We start from the raw sequence: 25,106 nt of genomic DNA on the forward strand, positions 1-25,106 counted from the left end.
ATCCGTGCTCCTAATTGCTCTTGTTCTAAACTATCCAATTTTGGGAGCTTGCAATTATCTAAAAAATTTGTAATTTTACTTACATCTGTATTTATTTTAGATGTATATAAATTGTGATAAAATTGGGCAAACCTCTTGTTAATATCCTTAGGCAGTGTTAAAAACTCACCTTTATCCGATTTAATTTTAGTAATAGTTTTTTTCCTTTTCTCGTTGCTTCAGTTGCCTCGCAAGTAGTTTATGTGGCTTATCCCCAAATTCGAAGTGTGCTTGTTTTGTAATTTGGAATAATTTTATTACTCTAGCCGATAGTATTCTATTGACTTTATATTTCAATAAAGTTATCTTATTATGTTTATTTATGGTTGGGTCAGTTGCATTGTCCAGTTCTAGTAGTTTTATTTTCTGTTCTATCCGCTGAAGTTCTCTTTTATTTTCCTTATTTTGAAAACTTTGGTAAGAAATTATGACGCCGCGAATATATGCCTTAAAGGTTTCCCATAATAGCGGTGCAGAAATACCTGGCGTGTCATTTATTTCGAAAAAAAGTTTTATTTGTTCTTTTATATACTCATAACCCTGCGGGTTATTTAATATATGTACATTGAATCTCCAAAAAGGTTTTATACTCGGCATTCCCTCAATTTTAAGTATAAAAGTCAATGGTGAATGATCAGAAATAATACTATTATGATATGATGGTTTATTCGTATACGGGATTAATTTTGTGTCCAATAAAAAATAATCAATTCGCGAATAAGTTTTGTGAACTGATGAGTAAAATGAGTATTCCCTACCACTTGGATTTGCTATTCTCCAAATATCAGCTATGTTATTATTTTTTATATAAGTATTTAAAAATTCACAGGTCTTAGTTTTAACAAGACGCTTCCCTAGCTTTATTGATTTATCTAAGTATGGATCTATAACAGTTGAAATCTCCCCCCATTATTATATTTTGATAATTATGCTCTGCGATTAAATCTATTATTTTCCTAAAAAATTGTGGGTTATCAAAATTAGGCGCGTAAATATTTATCATAGTTAATGGTGTATTGTAAATTTCTCCCGTGACTATAACATATCTTCCCTCTTTATCAGATATAGATTTCTTTAATTTAAAAGGTATACCCTTCCGAATTATAATAGCCGTGCCTCTTGCTTTAGAGGTGAATGAGGAGTAATAGGTTTGATCTATCCAATTTGCCCTTAATCTGATCTGAGTTTGTTGTTTCAGATGTGTCTCTTGTAGGAAAGCAATATCCATATTTAATGATTTTAATTGTGCCAGAATTTTACCCCTCTTAATTGGCTCATTCGCACCTCTGATGTTCCAACTACAGAAGGTGAGACCTCCGATATTTATTCGACTATTATCTTGCATTGGCTATTATTACCAGACTGTATGATTCATGTGATGCAGCCAAGTACCTCGGAATCCCGAATCCAGAGTTGTCCTTCATAATTTCTACAGTAGTTCTACATCTCCTGACACTTTTAAATATAAATAAGGGAAAGAGAAAAACATAAAATAAAGTGTACATAAAAATTGTTAAGTCTTTTCAGTTTTGTTGCAAATTAATCTCAATCCTTATTGAAGGCCATTTTAGTGGGCAGAGTTAAAGGTTTTCATCTAAAATCATGTGGTGGCATAATTAGTTCAACATACTGTCAATTATAAATCTATAATGTAGTATATTACAGGTTCCTAGGTCATACATAGATTACAAACGGTACTAATATTGAACCCTGGGAACACAACTATTCACCTTCCTCCATGCCAAAGAACTATTGACCATGACCAACAGTTTTCCATCAGCCAACTTGCATCTAAAATCAATATCCTTTTAAATGGTAGGCTCTGTCCATTGGAGATAACATTGCAAGTAGAGGATACCTGGCTGTAATTTATAGGCAAGAATGAATGGAATAGTGAAGAGATTATTGGTTCCAATTAGGAAAAAGCTACGTTTAATAAAACTGTTGAAATCACGCAGATAAATTGGACCATGACAATCACTACTCCTGAAAAGCAATTCAAATACATATGCACAAGTGTAGAAATCTAAAGATATTTTATCACTCAAAAGATGATAGTGAAAAGGCACAATATAAAATGGTTATTTAAAAATAATCAACTTTTCCTCTCTGGTAATTTAGCCAATTTAAAGCTAAGAACTTGTTTTACAAGAAAATAATGTAAACTAGAAGACATCCAACAGCCAATTGACAAACTGCTAAAATCGGAATGGTACCATTCGGCGCCTCCATTTCGGGGTGTTAGAGTTAGGGTGCCACAGCGGTGGGCCAGTGGAAACCAATTTCAAAACTTGTTAGCATAAAGCTGATCACACTTGCAATATCCTTGGCATAGGAACTTCTTGCAGAGGGTGATGAATCTCTGAAATTCACTATCCCGGAGTATTGTGACGCATGGAACACTTTTATTCATCTGGAGCCATTTACAGAGGTTAGGGTTCTGACGAGTACAGATATTATAAACGGAGGCGCCGAAACGGCAGCGCCGAATAGTACCCGACCCCTTCCATCAGTCTGAAGAAGGGTCTCGACCCAAAACGTCACCTGCTCTCCAGCGATGCTGCCTGTCCTGAGTTACTCCAGCATTTTGAGTCTACCTTTGAATTAAACCAACATCTGCAGTTCTTTCCTACAGGGTAAAGAAGACATGGTATGCTTACCTTCATCTGTCAGGAAGCTTTATAAGACTGATTAAACCACATTTGGAGTATTGCAGTTCTGGTTGCCCTGTTTCAGGAAGGATGCAGAAGTGATTTACCAGATTACGGCCTAAATTATAGGGTGTTTGTTTTCTCTAGAACACCAGAGGCTGAGGGGAGATTTGATAGGAATATAAAGTTATGAGAAGTATAACTATGTAGATAGAACCTTTTTCCCCTAGCGTGGAAATGTCAAATATTAGCCTTATGGTAAAAGAGGCAAAGTTAAAGGAGATGTGCTGGGTATTTTAATTAAAAAAACACTTGGGGTGTTGGGTGCTTGGAATGCTGTGCCAGGGGATGTGGTTGAGACAGATGCACATTGGCTTTTAAATAGGCGCATGGATATGGAGGGATTCGGATCATGTGCAGGCAGACAAGATTGGTTTATCTTGGCATCATGTTTGACACAGCATTTTGGGCTGATGGACCTATTCTTGTGCTGTACTTTTCTGTGTTCTGGATGAGCAGAAGAGTGAGTGAGAGGAGAGCTGGAGCTTCAGAACAAAGAAAAGAGAATGGAGGTACAGGGTTAAGGCTAAATGTCTGAATCAACAAAATATGATAGTCAAATGGCAGATTCTACCAGGTGAATTAGGGGGGTGTTTTTGGTTGGCAGATCCCTTTGAAAGTGTGTTATGAAAGTGGAAGTTAAATCAATGACAATCATTAGTTGGATACAATTTTACAGTCCCATGACATCCAGTTATGAGTTATGGTAGGCAAACAGATAAAAGGAGGAGACAGCTCCATGAATAACTTAAATGATGATAAGAGACCAACATCTGGGTTGGAGTTGTGGCAATCTTCATCTATATATGCTGATTAGTAATCCAGTTTAACCTTTTGAGGGGCTCCACCATCATGTAAATCTTAAGGTCACTTCATGTGTTAACAAACTGTCTGAATGGACTGAACACAAAGTTTAAGAGTCAGAGTCATACAGCGTGGACAAGCCATTTGACTCGCCTCCCCACAGTGGGGACTCATCTGTTTTAACCTTATCATCCATCATTTGGTCCATATCCTTTATGCCCAGTGGCCATCTAGACACCTCTTAACATGCTGCTAGTGACTGTTTCTAGCACTCTCTCAGGCATGGGTGAAAAAGCGCACCCCCTGCCCTTGGATCTCTTCTAAATCTATGTCCTATTAATTTTATCTACCTTTGTTCTGGGGAAATGTTTTCTGCAGTCTACTTTATAATCAAATAGCCCTCATAATTTAATATGCCTTAATTATTCATGTCCCTGCTTAGCCTCCTCTACTCCTGGGAAAACAGATCCCAGTGTCTTCTTATAACTGAAACACTCCATCCCAGAAAACATCCTAGTAAATCCCGGCAATGAAGAATCGTGCCTCTAAGCACATCGATTTTAGTGTAACCACATTTGTTTGGACAATAATGTAAAAGGTTACACAAGGATGTCCTGGCCATGAAATGCAGGTTCAATGGAATCTGAAATTACCATCATAACAATTTATTCTTAATTATTATTTTTTTTAAATCCTATCAAAGAGTACTTCCTTACCAATAAACGGCTCATTTTGCAAGACTACATTGTCTCTTGATTTTATTAGAACCATGCTCCAGATTGAGAAAGGTACTTATTTCCAGAAGTGAAATGAGTGACTTCTCTTGATTTCATGTCAGCATTTAACAGGGTAGAATTAATACGTCCAAGTAAAATTAAAGGAAGTGGGGACAAATGCATTGAACCATTGAATAGCTTTCACTGTTCACACAAAATATAGTTTTCATTGCTAATCATATCAACCCTAGGATTTTTCAGGGTTGTCCTAAATCTTCAGATATTTAAATTATCACTAGACCAAGTGCAGACCCGTTGGGTCTGTTCCCCCAACGTGCGGATGAGGGGGGGGGGGGGGGGGGGGGGGGCGGCATGCGGAGTCACACACATTAACCCCCCCCCCCCCACACACACACACACATTAACTACCTCCCTTATTAATATAATGAATGTACTCCTTTTACCCCATAATCGCCCTATCTACTGACGCATAGCCCCCAGCTCGCAGGCGCGTCTAGAGAGGGAGGGTAGAGAGTGGAGGGGGGGGGGGGGGGGGGGGGGAGGGGAGAGGGAGGTGGAGAGAGAGAAAGGAGGGAGAGAGGAGAGGGGGGTCGCAAGGACTTGGGAGAGGCACGACTGGCAGCACGTTGGGTTTGCAGCGGGAGGGAGGGAGGAAGGAGGATGGCGAGGGAGGGAGCGGGCGGCTCTGATGGGACAGCTCTCGCATGACGATTCCCCGTGTCCCTGCGATCAACGGAGGAATTTCAGGTTTCCCAGAGGGAGTAATGCCCCGCGCGACAATAACTGCCGCTGCCGCTGCCATGCTCAGGCCGGTGACCTCCCGAGCTGCGGAGTTAATGAGCGGGCGGGCGGGCGGGCGTGGAAGTCCAGCTGCGGGAGGCGTGGCGCGAGCGTACTTGAGCTTTAATCCACAGCGGCGGGGGGGGGGGGGGGGGGGGGGGGGGGGCGGCGCCTGGAGGAAGGTGGGCCTCGATTGGTGGGAATGGGGGCATTGTGACATCAGCAGCTCAAGCGGCGATTTTTTTTTTAAAGTGAGTTTTGTGATCAATTTTATTCACAATCTGGGGAAATAATTGACCAAGGAGTGGATTTTCAAACTCATAAGGTAAATCGCTACCGAAATGGTAAAAAAACTCTGCATTTTTGCGTCTGTTTTTCGAGGATATGTTTCACATGCAAAACCACCAACACACACCCCCCCCCCCGCAGATGTTTCCGCACTGTATCTCAAAACTAAACTTATTTGAAACAGAACAAATGTTATGACAGGAAAAGCACAGCAGCTGTGTATTCTATGATAACTAATTAAATTTCTTAATTCTTAAAAACAGCAAAATATCTTGCAGAGAATTGAAATGGACAGATTGATTGATGCACCTTCCACACCAACGCAATTCTGGTGCAATGCAGCAATTTCCCCAAATGTTTCTTCAACTGCACTCCCCAAACACTGTTTTCTATCTCTTGGAAGTACTAAAACAGCATACGTACTGAAACACTCAATCTCCAAGTCGCATCATCCTGAATTGGAAATACCATCCATTTCAATGATTGTTGCAAGAATGCACATGAACAATTTTGCAATCATGAAATGGGGACAGCCAAAATCAACACAGGCTCAAACAGTGGCAGTCTAAAATGCTGAAACTGTTAAAAGCAGCAGTGGTAATATAGCTGCTGCTTAGCTACCAAGAGATAAAGGCAGCAATTGCAGAGAACATACCTCTCCAGATTGATAAGGACATAGTGCTGCAGTTAGAGCTCCCTGATCACAGGAAAAATAATACACGACTCGACTCGGAGAATAGTCGCATCCTCGCCAGGAAGTGACTGGGAAACGGTTTCCCCCTTACCCTTCCCCTACAATGAAAAGCTAAGAAAACCTCAAACACAAACTTTTAAAACTGACTAAAATTTTAAAAAGACAGAAAAACAGACAGACTGTAGGTAGAGGCTGCCATCAATGCAGCACCCCTAAACAGGCATTAGGCTCACAATGTGCCAAACATAATGCTAAGTTAAACAGATTTCATCTGCATTTTCACCACCTCCAACAGGATCCCACTAATGGCCACATGTTCCCATCTCCACCCCTTTTTGCTTTCCGCAGAGACAGTTCCCTCCGAAACTCCCTGGTCAAATCGTCCCTTCCCACCCAAACCACCCTCTCCCCAGGTACTTTTCCCTGCAACCGCAGGAGATGCAACACCTGTCCCTTTACCTACCCACCCGACTCCATCCAAGGATCCAAACAGTCTTTCCAGGCAAGGCAGAGGTTCACTTGCACCTCCTCCAACCTCATCTACTGTATCCGCTGTTTCAGGTGTCAACTTCTCTACATTGGCGAGACCAAGCGCAGGCTCGGCAATCGTTTCGCCGAACACCTTTTGTATCCATGATACAACTTTTAGTGCAAGATATAATTCTGATAGTCCCATTATAGTTAGTTCAAAGGTCTCCAATGAAGTAGATGAAAGGTCAGGATCACACTCGAGCTGATGAGAGGACTATTCAGTTGCCCAATTACAGCTGGGAAGAAACTCCCCAAATCTGGAGGTATGCATTTTCAAACTTCTGTATCTATCGAAAAGCCTCTTAAATGTCAGTATCGTATCTGCCTCCACCACTACCCCTGGCAATGCATTCCAGGCTCCCAACATAATAAATGTAGTGGATTATCTATTCCAAATTGTATGCTGGTATCAAAGGGATGCACACAACTATTCATATAATTTTACAGTACCCTCTTCCCTGTTAGGAAAGGCTGTTAGCATTCATTCATATCCCTCCAATAAACTAGGTTAAACCACTTTGCACCTGGTATCCCTTACCTAGAGACTTTGTGGGTTAATTGGGTTCAATTAAGAAAAAGCAGCAACAGGCAAGTCTAATTATATAATTTTAATGGTAAATACAATTTAGGAAATTTAGGAATTACAATCAGGAAAATACAATCAGACTTAGAAGAGAAAAACTCAAAATGAATCATAACTGAACAAGTTTTATATAGTAACAATAGTTACTAAATTGTTGTTAATTTTTCAGTCTTTATAAAACTAAAAACAATTTAAAGAAAACAAGTACAAATGTGCTGGATTTTGAACCAAATTTGTACAAAGCACATTTGGTAAACAACTTTATGCTAGTTTATCATATCAATACCTCCAGATACTGATAAATATATATATATATGATACTTTTTCTTTAAAAACTCTAATCATCCAATTTAATATTTTCATATCATGACATGTGTATTCATTGCTTCATGCTCCCATTTTTGTTAGCATTGTGGAACGGTTCCGATAATTGTTGAAATGTTAATTTTACACAATCTTTCAAGTAGAGTACAATAAAATTCCCTGCAATTAACTTGTGATGTCTAAGACTTGAAGGGAATTGCAAACTTCAAGGTCAGCAGTCATGAATAAGACATGTAAATCAATTACAAGAAATGACATAACAGGCTAGAAATGAGTCACATTACTCTGTTCCACAAGTGAGGTAGCCTTCAGACAGTTCTCACTTGGATAGTCCTACTTCGACTTTCAACATGGTTATACAAGCATTAAATTTTAAAACGGAGGATTTTTTTTAAAAGTAGTATTTACTTGGTAGTTATATACAGTGCATTAATTAAATGAATAATTCTGTTCACCACAAAGCAACTGTTTGAATGAACAGCAACTGCAAAACATTGTGGATTTATTCTATTAGTTTTTAAAAACATTTTATACAAAAAAACTTCAAAATTGTGTAGATTGTGTATCGAACATGACACAATTTCTCATCAGCTGAAGCCTACCTGTGTGTTTGACACACGGTTTTCCCCATGTGGATGTGTTAGGAATCATCAACTGTATTTAACAGAAATTGACTGGCCACTTGTCTTTTCACTTGGGATATTGTCAGGCATAGCCAAACAATGCTGTACTACTTTACACCTGAACAGACCTCAAAATCTTACTGTGAATTTCATAATATCAGCTTAAGCAAGTACCACCACTTTGAAATCTTACTGATACACAATGGTTTTTATACAGTCATTATTCAGTTGCATTGAAACCGTTTTGCTTATGGAATTACCTAATTAAAATAAAGTTCAACTTGGAATTGGAGAACACGAACCATTTCCTTCTTTGGACAGTCATACGGTGTAAATAATGTTCCCTCTAATATTGTGGGTTATTCTTTCAAAATCTAGCTTTTCAATTTGCTGATACTTATAAAATTAAATTAATGTAGTTACAATAGTGTTTAAGATCATAAAAGGGTACACAAAATCTAGTGTACAAATAAATATCAAAATTGTAACAGCAAACCTATTCTGGAAACAAATGACGCAGCAGTGTGATATTTTGGAAGTTACTGGGATGTATTCCATAATTCCATAATAGTTTTCTCTTTTCATTTAGCCAATTTTTGACGGTGGATTACATCAAAGTGATAACCGTTGACATTTCTAGCAACCAAATGATAGATATATGCATGTACACATTTATGAAAGTGAAGTTATTTTACAAATAGATCATTTTGAATTTAAGGTCAGGAATTTAATAAAAGGATTTTTCCAAATCAACGAAAAAGCCGTATAGTCTATTTCTGTAAGACATTACACTCTCCCATTTAGGAATGTTCCAAAGTTTCTCCAAGTGATATCATTATATCACCAAAGAAGAAAGATGTTAAACTTGTGAAGGGGGAAAAATAAGCACACAGCACCTAACACTTCTCATCATCCGACCATAACCAGGCAGCCAAATCAAAGTTCAGGGAAGCGGCTGGGATCTTCACTATAGTCTCTTGGAATATTGAAGATTGATTCATCAAACCCGTCATATCGGAATTCCTGAAATGTCACAGTGGCAGTGATGGTTGGAAACACAGGTATGTCTAGACATTGGGAGAAAAGTCAGATTAGATCATGTTGATCCTAAATTGTTCTTTCCAAACTGGTTATTTCCATCAAATGGTTTTATTATTACTTTATTTTCATTGTACATCATTATGATTTGGAATAAATGTTACCATTTTAAATGGGAAGTTACAGACCATAACAAATATTGATTTTAATTCATTCAACAGAATTAAAAATAAGCTGTTCCACACCAAATACCATATTAAATTAGGTGAAATTCTCTGATGCCAATACTCTTAGATTGTTCTTGTCTATTGCCTTTGGATAGCCTTAAATACTGATCTGACGAGCATCAGGCAACAGTAAGAATATAATTTTGCACGAGAGAAACAATCCATTCAGCCAATAAAATTCATGGCCTTTGTTATATTTCAATCCTAACTTAGTCTGCCAACAAATTCACCATTAGTTCATCTTAAATAAAATGTAGCAGAATTGTGTGGCAGCATGATAGCTAGTGGCCAGTGCATGGAACAATAGTTCTGTGTGGCATTTCCTAGGATACCCAGCAAAAACAAAAGATACTGGAGGAACTGAGCAGATCAAGCAGCATCTGGGGAGGAAGAAGGGATAGTCAATGAGCCCTGCTGCAGGGTTTTGACATAAACCATTGACCAACCCACTGTTCCCCTACCCTTTGAGTTTTGTCAGCAGTTTGTTGCTTGCTCCAGATTACAGTATCTGTAGTTTCTCGCTTCTGAACTTTTTCCATAAGTTATAGGAGCAGAATTAGGCCATTCAGCCATCAAACCTACTCCACCATTCAATCATGGCTGATCTATCTTTCCTTCTCAACCCCATTCTCCTGCCTTCTCTCCATAACCCCTGATAACCTTACAAATCAAGAATCTGTCAATCTGTACTGTAAAAACACCCAATGACTTGGCCTCCACAGCCACATGTGTCAATGAATTCCACAGATTCATCAGCCCTTGACTAAAGAAATTCCCCCTCACCTTTCTAAAGCTACATCTTTTATTCTAATGCAATGGCTTGTGGTCCTAGACTTTCCCAATGGTAGAAAAATCCTCTCCACATCCACTCTATCCAGGCTTTTCACTATTCAACAAGTTACAATGAGGTACCCCTTCATCCTTGTAAACTCCACCGAGTACAGGCCCAGTATCGTCAAACGCTCATCACATGTTAACCCAGTCACTCCTGGGACCATTCTTGTAAACCTCCAGTGAACCCTCTCCAACGCTAGCACAACACTCCTCAGATAAGAGGCCCAAAATTGCACACAATACTTCAAATGTGGTCTGACTAGTGCCTTAAAAAGCTTCAGCATTACATCCCTGTTTCCTTTAGGTCCCTTTTAGGTCCCTTTGCACCTCCGATTTCTGAATTCTCTCCCCATTTTGAAAATAGTCTATGCCTTCATTCCTACTATCAAAATGCGTGACACCACACTTTGCTACGCTGTATTCCCTCCTACTTCTTTGCCCACTCCTTCTGAGCGTAGCTGCTTTTTCAACACTACCTGTCCCTCCACCCATCTTCGTATCATCTGTAAAGATTTTTTTTTTTTCTCTTTATTTATATAGCACATTTTTAGTCAACTCGCATTGACCCCAAAGTGCTTCACATAATTACATCCACACACACAGGCAAAGGTGGGTGAAGTGTCTTGCCCAAGGACACACACAGGCAAAGGTGGGTGAAGTGTCTTGCCCAAGGACACGACAGTATGCACTCCAAGCGGGATTCGAACCAGCTACCTTCCGGTTACCAGCCGAACACTTAGCCCATTGTGCCATCTGTCGTCCCAAGATGGCCACAAAGCCTTCCATTCCCTCATCTACATCATTAATAAACAACATGAAGAATAGCGGCCCCAACAGCGTCCGCAAGTCACTTGCAGCCAACCAGAAAAAGCCCCCTTTATGGCCGTTCTTTGCCTTTTGCCATCCAACCCTGCTTGTACCTATCCTCTGATAACATGGACTCTCATCATCTTTAGTAGCCTCACATGAGGCACCTTATCAAAGGGCTTCTGAAAATCTAGATAGCCAACATCCACTGACTCTCTTTTGTCTATCCTTCTATTTACTTCCTCAAAGAATTCCAACAGGTTCATCAGGCAAGATCTCCCTTTCACAAAACCATGCTGACCGGCCTATTTTATCATGTGCTTCTAAGTACTCAGAAACCTCTTCCTTTATAATGGACTCTAAAATCGTACCAAACACTGAAATCAGGCTAACCGGCCTATAGTTTCCACTTCTGTTTTGCTCCCTTCTTGAACAGCAGAGTGATATTTGCAATTTTCTAATTGTGTGGGACAACTCCTGCCTATAGTGATTTTTGAAAGATCACTACTAATGCCTCCACAATTTCTAAAGCGATCTCTTTCAGAACCCTGGTGTACAGTCCAAGGGGCTTATCTAATGTCAGACCTAGGTATTTTGCAAATTAAATACATACAGTTGGGACTGCGTTTATCTCGAGAGCATGGTATTTCTGAACCTTGAATTTTCTTAACATCCCTCCATGTTTAACACATTTCTAATGTATTTACAGCAGTGCAGCAGAAAGTCAAGAAAATTCAGGTACAACTTCCAGCATGACTTTAATCTTTTTCAAACAAAAAGTATCTCTCCTGAATTTTTCATTTAATTAAAATAAAATAGAATGAGCGTACAGAGATTTAACAATTACAAAAAGACAGGCCAAAATGTTTGAAATATTTTGCAATAAAAGATGGAGTTCACCGATTGAGAGATTAAGACGACATTCAATGGAACCTCCAACACAAATCAGGCATACATTAGCATAGCAGTGAAGGGAATTTATTACATCAATGTATACAAACTGCACGGGGGAGTTTTGTTGTTTCCTAATACTATTTGAAACCCTAGAAATAAACTTCCAACACCACACTCCAAGACAGTTTTAGATATTACCGTTGAGGTAATTTTTGTTGATAAATATGATGATGTTGTTATCATCTCAAACCTAATGCCGCATTACCAGTTGTGAAATTATTACTGAATGGAAAATATGCCCTGAACAATCCAAATTTCTGGTTTTGTTGATTTAGTAACATTCTTTACATTACCAAGACTGCTTACCTAGTTTAACAGGAAATCCTGGTGGAAGTTTCATCTGAACAAATTCTCTGAGTTTATTAAAGTGCTTGAAGGGTGCTATGACCTCTAAAACATTCAGTAATCTATTAATAAGAGACCAAAACAATGAACAAATTAGGAAACATAAATCAAGTTAGCTTTTAAAAAGTGGAAAAGAAGAAAACTTCTGAATTGATTCTGTATAACCGTCACGCAAACATTTGATATCGTGTGCCGATCGATATCCACATAGAACAAGCTTATAAACAATTGAAAGGCTTGTTTAATATATGGACTTTTTTAAAAATTGTTTTGCTCAATTTAATACATAATTTCGTTAAGAGGAAGGGAATGAGAAAAATGTAAACTATCTTTACTTTGGTGAAAGTAAAGTTATTTTGCCAAATATATTCTTAAAATAACTATGCCAACCAACAGCTGGATTGTTTGGGAATTATAAATTTTTATAGAATCAAAATGTTCATTTTGCCATATTTTCTCTATACACATATTTCAATTGCAAATATATGAGTTTTATATTTACAACGTGTTCAACCATTATACATCCACACAAGGCTACTCACGAGTCTATGCCAAGGGGAAACTCTTGGCTCATGGCTATTGTGGCTTTGAATGTCTTTTTGCTCTCTTTGCAGACTAGTTCTCTTCCAAGATGTGGAGCCCTAAATGGAAATTGAAGTTGTATTTAATCACCATTTATTTCAGGTTAATTATACTTCCATGTCCAATTCAAGTGATCTTAAATAGACAAAATGAGCTGGTGGAACTTAGGCAGCATCTCTAGAGGAAAAAAAGATGAGTAACGTTTCCAGTCAGGACCCTTCTTCATACCAAAACCTAGTCAAAAAGTGAAATGCATTTTGCTTGGCTTAGAAAATAGCATCAGAAAGCCTGCAATTTGTTAAAACTACGTGAACACATGAACAGATTTAATGCAGAAGATCCCAGATTACCATTCCTTGAAATCTCTGCTTCTCCACTTTCTACCTAAAGGATTCAATGTCAGATGCAAAAATAAAAATAAATTTCAAATAAAGTTCCTTGGATGAATTATTGAAGCAAACATGTATTCTGTAGTAATTTATATTTAACAATTAGCCAGAGTTATAAAATTTGCTGGTCTTCATGCCATCATAGCCTTTGTGTTTTTATATTATTGACTAGATTAAGTGGGACCATTTGGGCCCCTGTCACACGGGAGGCCTGATCCCCCAACGCAACCCGTTCCCCAATGCAATATTCCACCACTCACCCGTTCCCCCAATGCAACCCATCCCCCCAACGCAATATTGCACCACACACACACATAGCCCCCAACTGCGCAGGCACAGCTCATTCCCCCTCATCCTCCAGCACTCCTCTTCACCCTCCTTCTTTCCCCTCTCCTCCCCTCCCCAATCCCTCCCTCACCCCTACCCTGAGTCACTCCCTCCCTCCATAACTCCTCTCCCTACCCCCTCCTATCCCTCTATCTTCCACTCCTCACCTTCCCCTATCCCCCCCACTATCCCTCCTGACCTCCCCCACTGCCCTCCTCTCCGATTCCCCACTCCCTACCTCCTCCCCCACTTCCTCTACCTCTACCCCCATTCTCCTCACCTCCCCCACTCCTTCCCTACCCCGTCCTGTCCGACCGCTGCTGCCGCCGCTCAGACCATCCCCACCCGCTGTTGCCGCTCGGCCCGTCCCCACACTGCCCTGCCTACCCGCTGCCGCAGCCGGGGAGATGGAGCCGGTGTTAGTCACAGTGGGCACCACGAGTTTCGATGAGCTGGTGGAGAAGATCTTCTCCGAGAAGGCCGTGAGGGTGAGTTGCCACAACGGCGGCGGCAGACCCAGGTAGACGGGACCGCCATTGCCGCAGAGGGCGGACGGGGGAGAGGGGGTGAGTAATGAGGCAGAGAGAGACGAGACCTGGGCTTCCACTGGACCTTCACTGAACCCCCTCCTGTGGCCGCCGCTGGTGGTGGTGGAGACGATAGACTAAGTTACTGTGAGGAGGGGAGAGAGGGGTTTGTGAGTGAGGCGGGACAGGCCGCCGCCATTCCGGCCGTGGCATTGACTGACAGGAGAAGAGACCATTCAGCGGGTCGCTGACTGAAGGAAACTGCGCACACGTGCTTTTTAAGATTTTTAAACCTCGATAACTTTTACAATTTACCACCGATCAGTATGAAACTTGTTGCACTCGCAGCAGGAGAACGGTGAGTAACCTGGCGAAAAATCGTAGCGCTATCACGTCCCGTTTTTGCGCAAATAGAAAAACCACCAAACCGGATTAGAGTTTTAAGTTATGTATAGATGACACCAATTTTATGCAATACATTAAGTTCCACTTGCTAAACATGACCCTACGTTAAAGAATGCAGGAACATCATTGAAGAGTGTAAGAGATCAATTTATTTTAAGGTCTTTGTGCTGTGATAGATGTAGGAATTCAAACTGGGATTTGCAGCAAAGGCAGACAAAAACTTGGGAGGCTTCCACACTTCCAAGGATGTTGCAGTGGAAAAAAGATGATTGCTGAAGGGACAGTGGTTTGATAAAACACCTAGCATGGGCTCTTGATAGGTTGGGAGAGGGGTTTGGGGTCATGGAGGAGGTATGGATTGTAACCACAATGGTTTTGAAAATGGGAAGAGGTGGTACCCAAGAAAAATAAACTACAATTTAAGATCGCATGGAGCAGATTTTTTAAATAAAAAAAAAAAAAATACAACATTGGGTGAACATAACTTCACAGAAAATAGCATCAAGGGCTAAACAGAACTCAATTTTGCAGCAGTAGTCATCCATTTTCATCTTGGTTTGGAAGAGTCAAGGTAATAGGACAGGCAGTTGGAGTGGCGAGAATATGTTAAAGTCTAGTTATTGTTTCCAATGTAATCTTAGTGCAAGCAATTTTGGCAGGAAATTTAAATGTTGAAGTTATCATTAGCAGAATAGCGCGAATTAAACCATGGACCAAGAAGTGGTTAATAGGCTGAAGATGGAGGGCAAGATTCACAGTTTGAGGTTGTAACCTGAAAATTGGTGTTCATTTACAGTTGTTTATACGTTATATTAATTATTTGGATTGGGGACCAACACTATATGTCTGAAGAAGGGTTTCGGCCCGAAACGTCGCCTATTTCCTTCGCTCCATAGATGCTGCTGCACCCGCTGAGTTTCCCCAGCAATTTTGTGTACCTTCGATATTCCAGCATCTGCAGTTCTTTTTTGAACACTATATAATCAAGTGTGCTTGTGATATAGATTGTAGTGAGAATTGTCAGGATGCAGCACAAAACTTAAAGGGAACATAGACTGAGTGAATGAGCAGGAACATAACAGACTGAATATAAATGTGAAAAAAAGTTTAAATTGTCTACTTTGTTGAAAAGCAAAAAAAATGGTGATAGATCAAAAACATTTTGGTGTTCAAAGGAAATTAGGTGGAATAGTAGACAAATCACTTGCAGTTAACTCGATGGTACGATAAGCAATTATGCAAATATATTGAACTTTTAGTTTAGTTTAGAGATACAGCGCGGAAACAGGCCCTTCAGCCCACTGGGTCCAGGCCGACCAGTGATCCCGCAGATTAACACTATCCTACACCCACTAGGGACAGTTTTTACATTTACCAAGCCAATTAACCTACAAACCTGTACGTCTTGAGTGTGGGAGGAAACCAAAGATCTCGGAGAAAACCCACACATGTCACAGGGAGAAGGTACAAACTCCACTCAGACAAGCACCCTTAGTCGGGGTTGAACCCTGGGGTCTCCGGTGCTACATTCGCTGCAAGGCACCAACTCCACTGCTGCGCCACCGTGACCGCCCGTAAGAGGATTTGCGCACAAGTGGAAAGAAACCTTACAGAGCCTGGATGAGACTGCACCTAGATTCTTGTTGACAGATCTGTCCTCCCTACCCAAGGATGTAATTGTGATTGTGGGAACATAATGAAACTTCACCAGAATGGGTTTATATTTTCTTTTAACTGCTCACTGAACAGGAATGTCTGAAGAAGGGTCTCGACCAGAAAAGTCATCCATTCCTTTTCTCCAGAGTGCTGCCTGACCTGCTGAGTTACTCCAGCTGTTTGTGTCTGTTTTAGGAATATGTCAGCTCCACATACTATGCCACCATGCTCATATACGAGGTATTAATTGAGTAATATTGGAGTAAATTTCATGCAACTCCTGAATAACAGAAACATAGAAAAAAGGTGCAGGAGTAGGCCATTCAGCCCTTCGAGCCATCACCACCATTCAATATGATAATTGTTGATCATCCAAAATCAGTACCCCATTCCTGCTTTCTCCTCATATCCCTTTATTCCGTTAACCCTAAGAGCTATATCTAACTCTCTTGAAAACATCCAGCGAATTGGCCTCCACTGCTTTGTGGCAGAGAATTCCAGATTCACAACTCTCTGGGTGCAAAGGTTTTTCTTCATCTAAGTCCTAAATGGCCTACCCCCTATTCTTAAACTGTGACCCCTGGTCTGGACTGCAACATCGGGAACATTTTTCCTGCATCTAGCCTGTTCAATCCCTTAAGAATTTTATATGTTTCTATCGGATCCCCATCTAAATTCCAGTGAATATATCGATCCATTCTTTCACATGTCACTCCCGCCATTTCAGGAATTAACTTGGTGAACCTACACTGCACTCGCTCAATAGCAAGAATGTCCTTCCTCAAATTAGGAGATCAAAACTGCACACAATGCTCCATGTGTGGTCTCACCAGGGCCCTGTACAATTGCAGGACCTCCTTACTGCAAATCCTCTTACTGACGGCCAACATGCCATTTGCTTTCTTCACTGCCTGCTGTACCTGCATGCTTACTTTCAGTGACTGATGTAAAAGGTCTCGTTGATCCTCCCCTTTTCATAATCTGACACCATTCAGATAATAATCTGCCTTCTTGCCACCAAAGTGGACAACCTCACATATATCCACATTATACTGCATCTGCCCACTTGTGGGCAACTGTGGTGTTGCTTTTTATTTTCAACCATATCTTTATAGTCAAGCGATTGAGATTAATCCATCTTGTTGACACAAAACAAATCTTTGAAACATGCTATTATTCAATCTATAATATGCCAATAGTGTAACACAAATTGAACAGGAAACACTGCCATCATATTCCTGAACCAATCACCTTTTTCACACCCTCTTCCAGGAGGTGCTGCCATGTACTATAATTCTACCTCATTCCGTTAATCGATGAATGCACTCTTTTTGTTTGCACTACTTCACATTGCACTACAATTTTTGCATCGTTCTGCTGTTTTGGACTAATCATTGTATCTATCATTACCATGTAATTGTTTATAAGTTTCATGCGAACAAGTAATTTCATTGCAATCTAGTGCATATGACAAACAAATCAAACTTAATGCCTTTAAGATATGGATTAGAATCAAAGGCCAAAGATGTTGTTTCATGATGAAAACAATATACATTACTACCAGTGATTACACAGTACTTACTTTCCAGATTCTGCCGAGATGTACTCTTCCCAAGTGATTGTATTGGCGGGGGGAGCACTGAGCGATTGTCTTCGAACAGGCTGAAAGGGAAGAAATGTGGATTTATTAAAGTTTAATATCAATCCAGAATTTCAAAATGATTACAAAGCGGGAAGTTTAAACCCATTAGGTTTATAACAGTTCTTTGTAAGAGCAATCCAACTAGTCTCACTGCTCTGCACTCTTGCCGCAGCCTTTCAAATTCTTTCCTTTCAGATATTTTCCCCACTTCCTTAATTAACTCACAACAGGAACAATTTCTCTTCATATTCTCTGTCCTTGCCGTTTATCAAATGCCCCCATCCGTTATTAATGCAACCTCCTCTATTCGAAGAAGGACAACCGCTGCTACTTCAGTCCCTACAATCGTCGGGGCTATTAAACGCTACGTCCAAATAGCCTCCGACCTAGTCTCGAGGATCTCTGACGTCACAACGGGCCCACGGGTCGTCTATATATTTGTCAGTTTTTTAAAATATACAGAACTATTTTTGTTTGTTTATTATAGGTTTTACAGAGTACTATATTCACATCTGTTATGCTGCTGCAACTAAGGATTTAATTGTTCTGTTTCAGGACATATGACAATAAAACACTCTTGACTCAACAGTTAAAGTCCCTAGTGCTCGAATCATTCGGGCAAATCTCAGCAAAGAAATGAATCCATATCCAAATTCAGCAAACCCTAGTCAGGTTCAAGCTTTGACTGATGTGGTGTAGATTGGCTATTGCATGTTGGCCAATCAGAATGCTTAGTAATTATAACTCCGCCTAATTATATGATTTATAGTGTAAGAACTCGCCTGCTGCCTGGCAGTAGCTGCAGTAGACTGAACGTGTGATGTACTGCATATGTAATAATGAACAAGACAATAAAGATGCTTGTGCTTCAACCTGTGTGAGACTGAGGTATTTACATGTTGTCAGAAAATCGGGTCTAGCCCGCATCTGTTCACCGCGATTTATTTTGTTTATCAGTTTTTATTTGTGAGTGATTTTGACGACATGGCTAACTCTTGTCGAAAGCCAAGCCTGCTCGTGTTTGATTCTGATATAGCCGAGCGCTGGCGAATGTTTGAGCGAGACTATGCTCACTATATCCGCATCGTTCACCGAAATGACCCCGATTACCTAAAGGCATCGCTACTGTTGAATCTAGCACGTCCGGAAGCTATGATCCGCGCTGACTCCTTTGAATCTCTAGTAATAGTACTTTTTTTATTTTTAACCTATTCTTTGCTCTACCAATTCGAATCTTAAGGTAGCATTTTGCCTTTCCCTTGATCTTATGCATTTGATAAAATAGGGCGGCTGACTTGTATCTCTCAATGACAAACAACCACTACATTTTTGGGTGTAAATCCTTTAGGATTATACATTAAAGCAATGATACATCTGCAAACGGTCCTATGACACTAATTCTCTTCCTCATCTGACTAGTGGTTTTGAGCACAAGAGTATCCAGATCTTAGAATATCCAAGTAAACACCCAGACATAGCATCTAATACATCTAGGCACAACAGAATGTTTTTATTTTAATTTTTCTCATATTAATCCAGAGTGATACAGAATGTAATGATTGGTGTTGATAGGGAAGTGAGGGGACAAGATCCTTTGCAACAAATTGGCATGATATTTTAAACTAATTTCTAACAATAAAAAGGATGTTTGTAAAAGGTGCACACTCGCAGCTTCGAAGTGAATTAATTTAAAATCTATTATTTCTGCAAATTATTAGTAAAGTACAGGGATGCAAATTGGTATGGTTATTTACAAATTGTATCAAATTATCATGCACCATTTTTCTTATCATCCACCATATATACCATTAAAAAATATCCATTAGACTCCTATTTATCAGGCATAGCTCCACCTACAAGACCATAATCCCATCCAAATTCATCACCAAAATCCTGGACCTAGGACAGCCACTGGATCCTGGACTTTGAACCACAGAGGATACACTGACAGCGACACCACCTTCTCCAGAATAATTCTCAACACCCATGCCCCACAATGATGCATTTGTCAGTCTTCTACTATATTGTGTGTACACCTCAGACTGTGTGGCCAAATTCAGCTCTACCCCCATCTATAAATTTTCAGATGACACCACAGTGGTAGGCCAAATCACAAACAATGATGAGATAGAGTACAGGAAAGAGACAGACTCGGTAACAGTGTCAGGACAATAACCTCTCCTGCAATATCAGTAAGGCAATGGAACGAGTTATCAACTTCAAGCAGCATGGTGGAGTTCCTTTTGCAATCAGCATCAATCATGCCAAAGTGGAAATAGCTGATCCTTGGCATTCATATTACCAACGATCTGTCGTGAACCAACCACATTCATGTGACAGCCAAGGCAGCACACCAACACTTCTTCTTTCTGTGAATGTCTCCAATGGCCCTTATACATTTCTACATATGACCATAGAACACATACTGTTCGGTTGCATCATAGATTGGTTTGGGAACAGCTCTGCTCAAGACCACAAGAAATTGCAGAGAGTTATAGAAGAACCCAAGTCCATCATACAGACCAGACTTCCCATCATTGGCGGCGCGACTCACGTTGCTGTCTGTCTTTTTTTAGTCTAGTTAAGTGTAGTTGTTCGTGTTTTTTTAATACTGTTTTTAACTGTGTATATGTGGGGGGCGAAACTTTAAAAAAATCTCTTCCCTGCACGGGAGACCCGACCTTTTCCTGTCGGGTCTCCGTTGTCGTTGGGGCCTAGCACCGTGGAGCGGCCTCCAACCGGAACAACCTGGGGGCTCCAGTCCCAGAGCTGCGGACTTACCATCGCTGCTGCGGTCCGACTCCGGAGCTCGGAGGTCCGGGCGGGAGACCGCTTTTCGGAATTCCCGCAACGCAACTTCTCCAGCCCGTGTCGCAGGGTTGGAACGAGCCGGAGCGCGGTCGTACATCACCCGGCGCAGCTTTAATGGTCGCGGGACTTACCATCGCTCGCCTGGGGCTTCGACATCGGGAGAGAAATGGTGCAGGGGAGAGAAAAGACTTTGCCTTCCATCACAGTGAGGAGGAGATTCACTGTGATGGATGTTTGTGTAATTGAATTGTTTATGTTTTGTAGGAATTGTCTTTGTTTGTATGGCTGTGGAAACGGAGTTTCGTTTGAGCCTCAGAGGTTCAACGACATGGAATAAATATTGTATTGTATTGTATCTACACTTCACGCTGTTTCGGAAAAGCAGCGAACATAATCAAAAACTTGTCCCACCCCGGTCATTCTTCCTTCTCCATGCTCTTGTCCGGTAAAATATACAGAAGCTTGGATTGTGGATTCCATTGTGGGCACTGGACTTTATCTATGGAAATGATGTGCTACAATGCTGAGAACAATATTCTGTACTCTGCATCTTCCCGTTTGCGCTATCTATTGTACTTGAGTTTGACTAGATTGTATCTATGTATGGTATATCTGATCTATATGGATAGCATGCAAAACAAAACCTTTCATTGTACCAATGAACACATGACAATATTAAACCTAAACCACCAAATGTTATTTCTGGGCACTTCCAACAAAATTAAATTAATTTCCACTCTGATTAAGCGGTTTGCTACTTAAAACCCAAATTACTTATTCACAAGTTTGAAGACATGAGAGAATTACCAGATTTGCTTTTACTTACCACTCAAAAAAGTATCAAACCTACCTCAAAATTTTGCTCCATTAAATTTCCTCCTTTGCTCAGACTTTCCATTATAGCTTTATTTCTTAGAATATCCTCTTCACTGAGGTGCTCACGTCGTTTTCGAGATTCCAAAACAAGGCCATTTACAGTGTAAAAATCTGCCAAGAAATTCCCAACTCGCTCCTGTAAGACATTTTTTTTCCAAAATTAGTCAGCCGCCCTATTTTATCAAATGCACAGCATCATATTCAAATAAGATCAAGGGAAAGGCAAAATGCTACCTTCGGATTAGAATTGGTAGAGCAAAGAATAGGTTAAAAAAAAAAGACTATTGCTCAAATAATCTTTTCTCATTCCATACCTTAATATATATTATTCATAAAATAGCAATCTCGCTTCTGTTCTTACAATCACAGCCAAAGATGTATAGAGGTTCAACAGGGCCCTGGTGAGACCGCACCTGGAGTATTGTGTGCAATTTTGGTCTCCTAATTTGAAGAAGGACATTACTGCTAGGGAGTGCAGCTTAAGTTCACCAGGTTAATTCCCGGGATGGCGGGACTGACATATGATGAAAGAATGGGTCGACTGGGCTTGTAGTCACTGGAATTTAGAAGGATGAGAGGGGATCTTATAGAAACATATAAAATACTTGAAGGATTGGACAGACTAGATGCAGGAGAAATGTTCCTGATGTTGGGAAAGTCTAGAACCAGGGGGGTCACAGTTTCAGAATAAAGGGTAGGCTATTTAGGACTGAGATGAGGAAACATTTTTTCACCCAGAGGGTTGTGAATCTGTGGAATTCTCTGCCAGAGATGGCAGTTTAGGCCAATTCACTGGATGTTTTCAAGAGAGAGTTAGATTAAGCTCTTAGTGCTAAAGGAATCAAGGGATATGGGGGAAAAAGCAGGAACGGGTGGTGTACTGATTTTAGATGATCAGCTATGATCCTGGCTCGAAGGGATGAATGGCCTACTCCTGCACCTATTTTTCAATATATGTTCTAGTCCAGTTAAAAGTAAACTCAGTTTTAAAAAAGCTTTGATTTTAAGACCCTTCATGAAAATGCCTTTTCACAGCTGCAATTTCCTCCAGTACAATAGTCTTGTTGTGTTCCTTCCATTCAGGCCCGGTCTTGCCTTCAATAATTTGAAAACTCTAAAATGTCCTCTCTTCCCTCTTTTACGTAATTTCTCAAAAAATCTGTATCAAATTAATCCTGCTAATTGTCTTGCAAAGAGCATTATGACATTTTACATTAAGGCATAGCACAAATACAAGCTGTTGTTAGGTCAATGCCTTTTAAAAAAATTATTCAGAAAATAAAATCCTATCATCAAAGCACAAAATGCAGATTAATACAAGCAGAGTCAATAGACAAGAGGCAGAAATGTACATCCAGATGGATGCAACATAAAAATAAACCTTTAGGGAGAAAGCGTAACTATTCAAAACTAAAGGGGGAAAAATGGGGTCACACAGAATTTGCGTTTTTACCATTGCTCCGAATTTATATCAGTGATAGATAGACCAGCAATCCAAAAAAAACTTACGTTTGTGAACAACCAGTTAAGAGGAATGGTCCACACCGAAGAATGTAACATATTTTAGGAAGCCATTAATACATTTGTAAAATTAGCAAATAATCAGAATATGAATTTCAACATATTAGATATTGTTTAAAAATGTATAATTGAGGTCACATATTACGGAGATAATTTAGGGGAGCAATGAAACCCAAAAGTACTAGGTAATCGGAGATTACAAACATAAATCACTTAAATTAAATTAAATGCAGAAAAATAAGGAAAAATAAAAAAATTAAAGTCGACCTTTGGACGTAGAATTGCCAAACTTGTACCAAAGCTTGATAATACCCAGAGGACTTTGTATGTTTCTTTTCATAATATTGCCAAAAGGATATCGGGAAAAATAATGTTCCAGAAGTGTCAGGCCTTGTCACCCAGCAAACAATGACCAGACACAGTCCCTTTACTAGTCTTTAGGCCATTTAATGGTTACCAGGAGATTAAATCAGGGAATGTGTAACAAATTTATCTTTATTGACAATGGGGCAGGAAAGTGGATCCCATTACCACAGAAAATAGTTGAGGATGATATGTAGGCTAGACAGGTAACATAGGACAGAACAAAGCTTTGAGTGGAGCATGGACAATACCTGTTGAAATTTCAAGTTTTAATTCCACATAAAAGTGAACATCGTAGAAAACTTAATTTATACATAGTTTATAAAATTTGATTAAAATTCATCCACACACTAAAACAATGATACCGTTTTGTCTTCTCGGAAAAGCCAGCCAGTCTGCGCACGTGCAAAGGAAATAGATTTCGTAGATAATGTTGCCGAATAAATATCACTGCTCATCAAAATATCTACCTCTTCTTCTGTTTCCATCTCAGATTCCTGAAATAAAACTATTATTGAGCAGCAAGAAATCAAGAATTGTCATTTACCCAATTAATCTGGCAAATATAAAATGTGATCATGTCCACAGGAAAACACCTAATGGTTTCATTATTCTTTTAGTTTGGTTCATAGAGAGTGTGGAAACAGGCCCTTCGGCCCACCAAGTCCACGCCAACCATTGATCACATACTGCGCTATCCCATTCTACACACTAGGGGCAATTTACAGAAGCCAATTAACCTACAAACCTGCACGTCTTTGGAATGTGGGAGGACATTCCAAAGACGTGCAGCACCTGGACAAAACCCACATGGTCACAGGGAGAATGTGCAAATTCTGCAGACAGCACCCGTAGATCATACCCAGGTCTCTGGCGATGTGAGCAGCAGCTCTATCTCTGCGCCACCCTAGTTGCTTTAGTTTTTTTCCTGAACTCTGACCTTCCAATTGCCTGCCATATTAATTCACCATCTACTCGCATTCTGATCCTTCTTTCAATAGACTATAGCATTATTACCACGAGTTAGTTGGTGTGGGCAAGTTTGGCCAAATACAGCTCTTTCCAGGCTGTTTGATTCTGCAGTGCCCTCCATAATGTTTGGGACAAAGACCCATCATTTATTTATTTGCCTCTGTACTCCACAATTTGAGATTTGTAATAGAAAAAAATCATGTGGTTAAAGTGCACATTGTCAGATTTTATTAAAGGGTATTTTTATACATTTTGGTTTCACCATGTATAGACACAGCTATAATGTATACATGCCCCCCCCCCCATTTCAGGGCACCATCATGTTTGGGAGACATGGCTTCACAGGCGTTTGTAATTGCTCAGGTACGTTTAATTGCCTCCTTAATGCAGGTATAAGAGAGAGCTCTCAGCACCTAGTCTTTCCTCCAGTCTTTCCATCACCGTTGGAAACTTTTATTGCTGTTTATCAACATGAGGACCAAAGTTGTGCCAATGAAAGTCAAAGAAGCCATTATGAGACTGAGAAACAAGAATAAAACTGTTAGAGACATCAGCCAACCCCTAGGCTTACCAAAATCAACTGTTTGGAACATCATTAAGAAGAAAGGGAGCGCTGGTGAGCTTACTAATTGCAAAGGAACTGGCAGGCCAAGGAAGACCTCCACAGCAGATGAAACAAGAATTCTCTCTATAATAAAGAAAAATCCCCAAACATC

At 40.1% G+C, this 25,106-nt stretch overlaps 1 protein-coding gene and 1 long non-coding RNA gene across 2 annotated transcripts in view; one reads left to right on the forward strand and one right to left on the reverse strand.

The window, feature by feature from the left end:
• Positions 1-7,884: 7,884 nt before the first annotated feature.
• ankrd13c (ankyrin repeat domain 13C) overlaps positions 7,885-25,106 on the reverse strand; it is a 41,404-nt gene continuing 24,182 nt past the window's right edge. Inside the window, exons 8-13 of the mRNA XM_033028489.1 lie at positions 23,784-23,915; positions 21,509-21,670; positions 17,788-17,867; positions 12,862-12,960; positions 12,281-12,381; positions 7,885-9,181 (exon numbers count right to left, since the gene is read on the reverse strand). Of these exons, the coding sequence (XP_032884380.1) occupies positions 9,051-9,181; positions 12,281-12,381; positions 12,862-12,960; positions 17,788-17,867; positions 21,509-21,670; positions 23,784-23,915 (705 nt within the window). The 3' untranslated portion in view covers positions 7,885-9,050. The remainder of the gene's footprint in view (positions 9,182-12,280; positions 12,382-12,861; positions 12,961-17,787; positions 17,868-21,508; positions 21,671-23,783; positions 23,916-25,106) is intronic.
• LOC116977748 lies at positions 10,610-11,082 on the forward strand. The gene is made up of 3 exons (XR_004413295.1): positions 10,610-10,718; positions 10,817-10,822; positions 10,980-11,082. It is a non-coding gene; the product is annotated as an uncharacterized LOC116977748 (long non-coding RNA).

Source organism: Amblyraja radiata, chromosome 10, assembly GCF_010909765.2.
Source record: "Amblyraja radiata isolate CabotCenter1 chromosome 10, sAmbRad1.1.pri, whole genome shotgun sequence".
Taxonomy (NCBI): Eukaryota; Metazoa; Chordata; class Chondrichthyes; order Rajiformes; family Rajidae; genus Amblyraja; species Amblyraja radiata.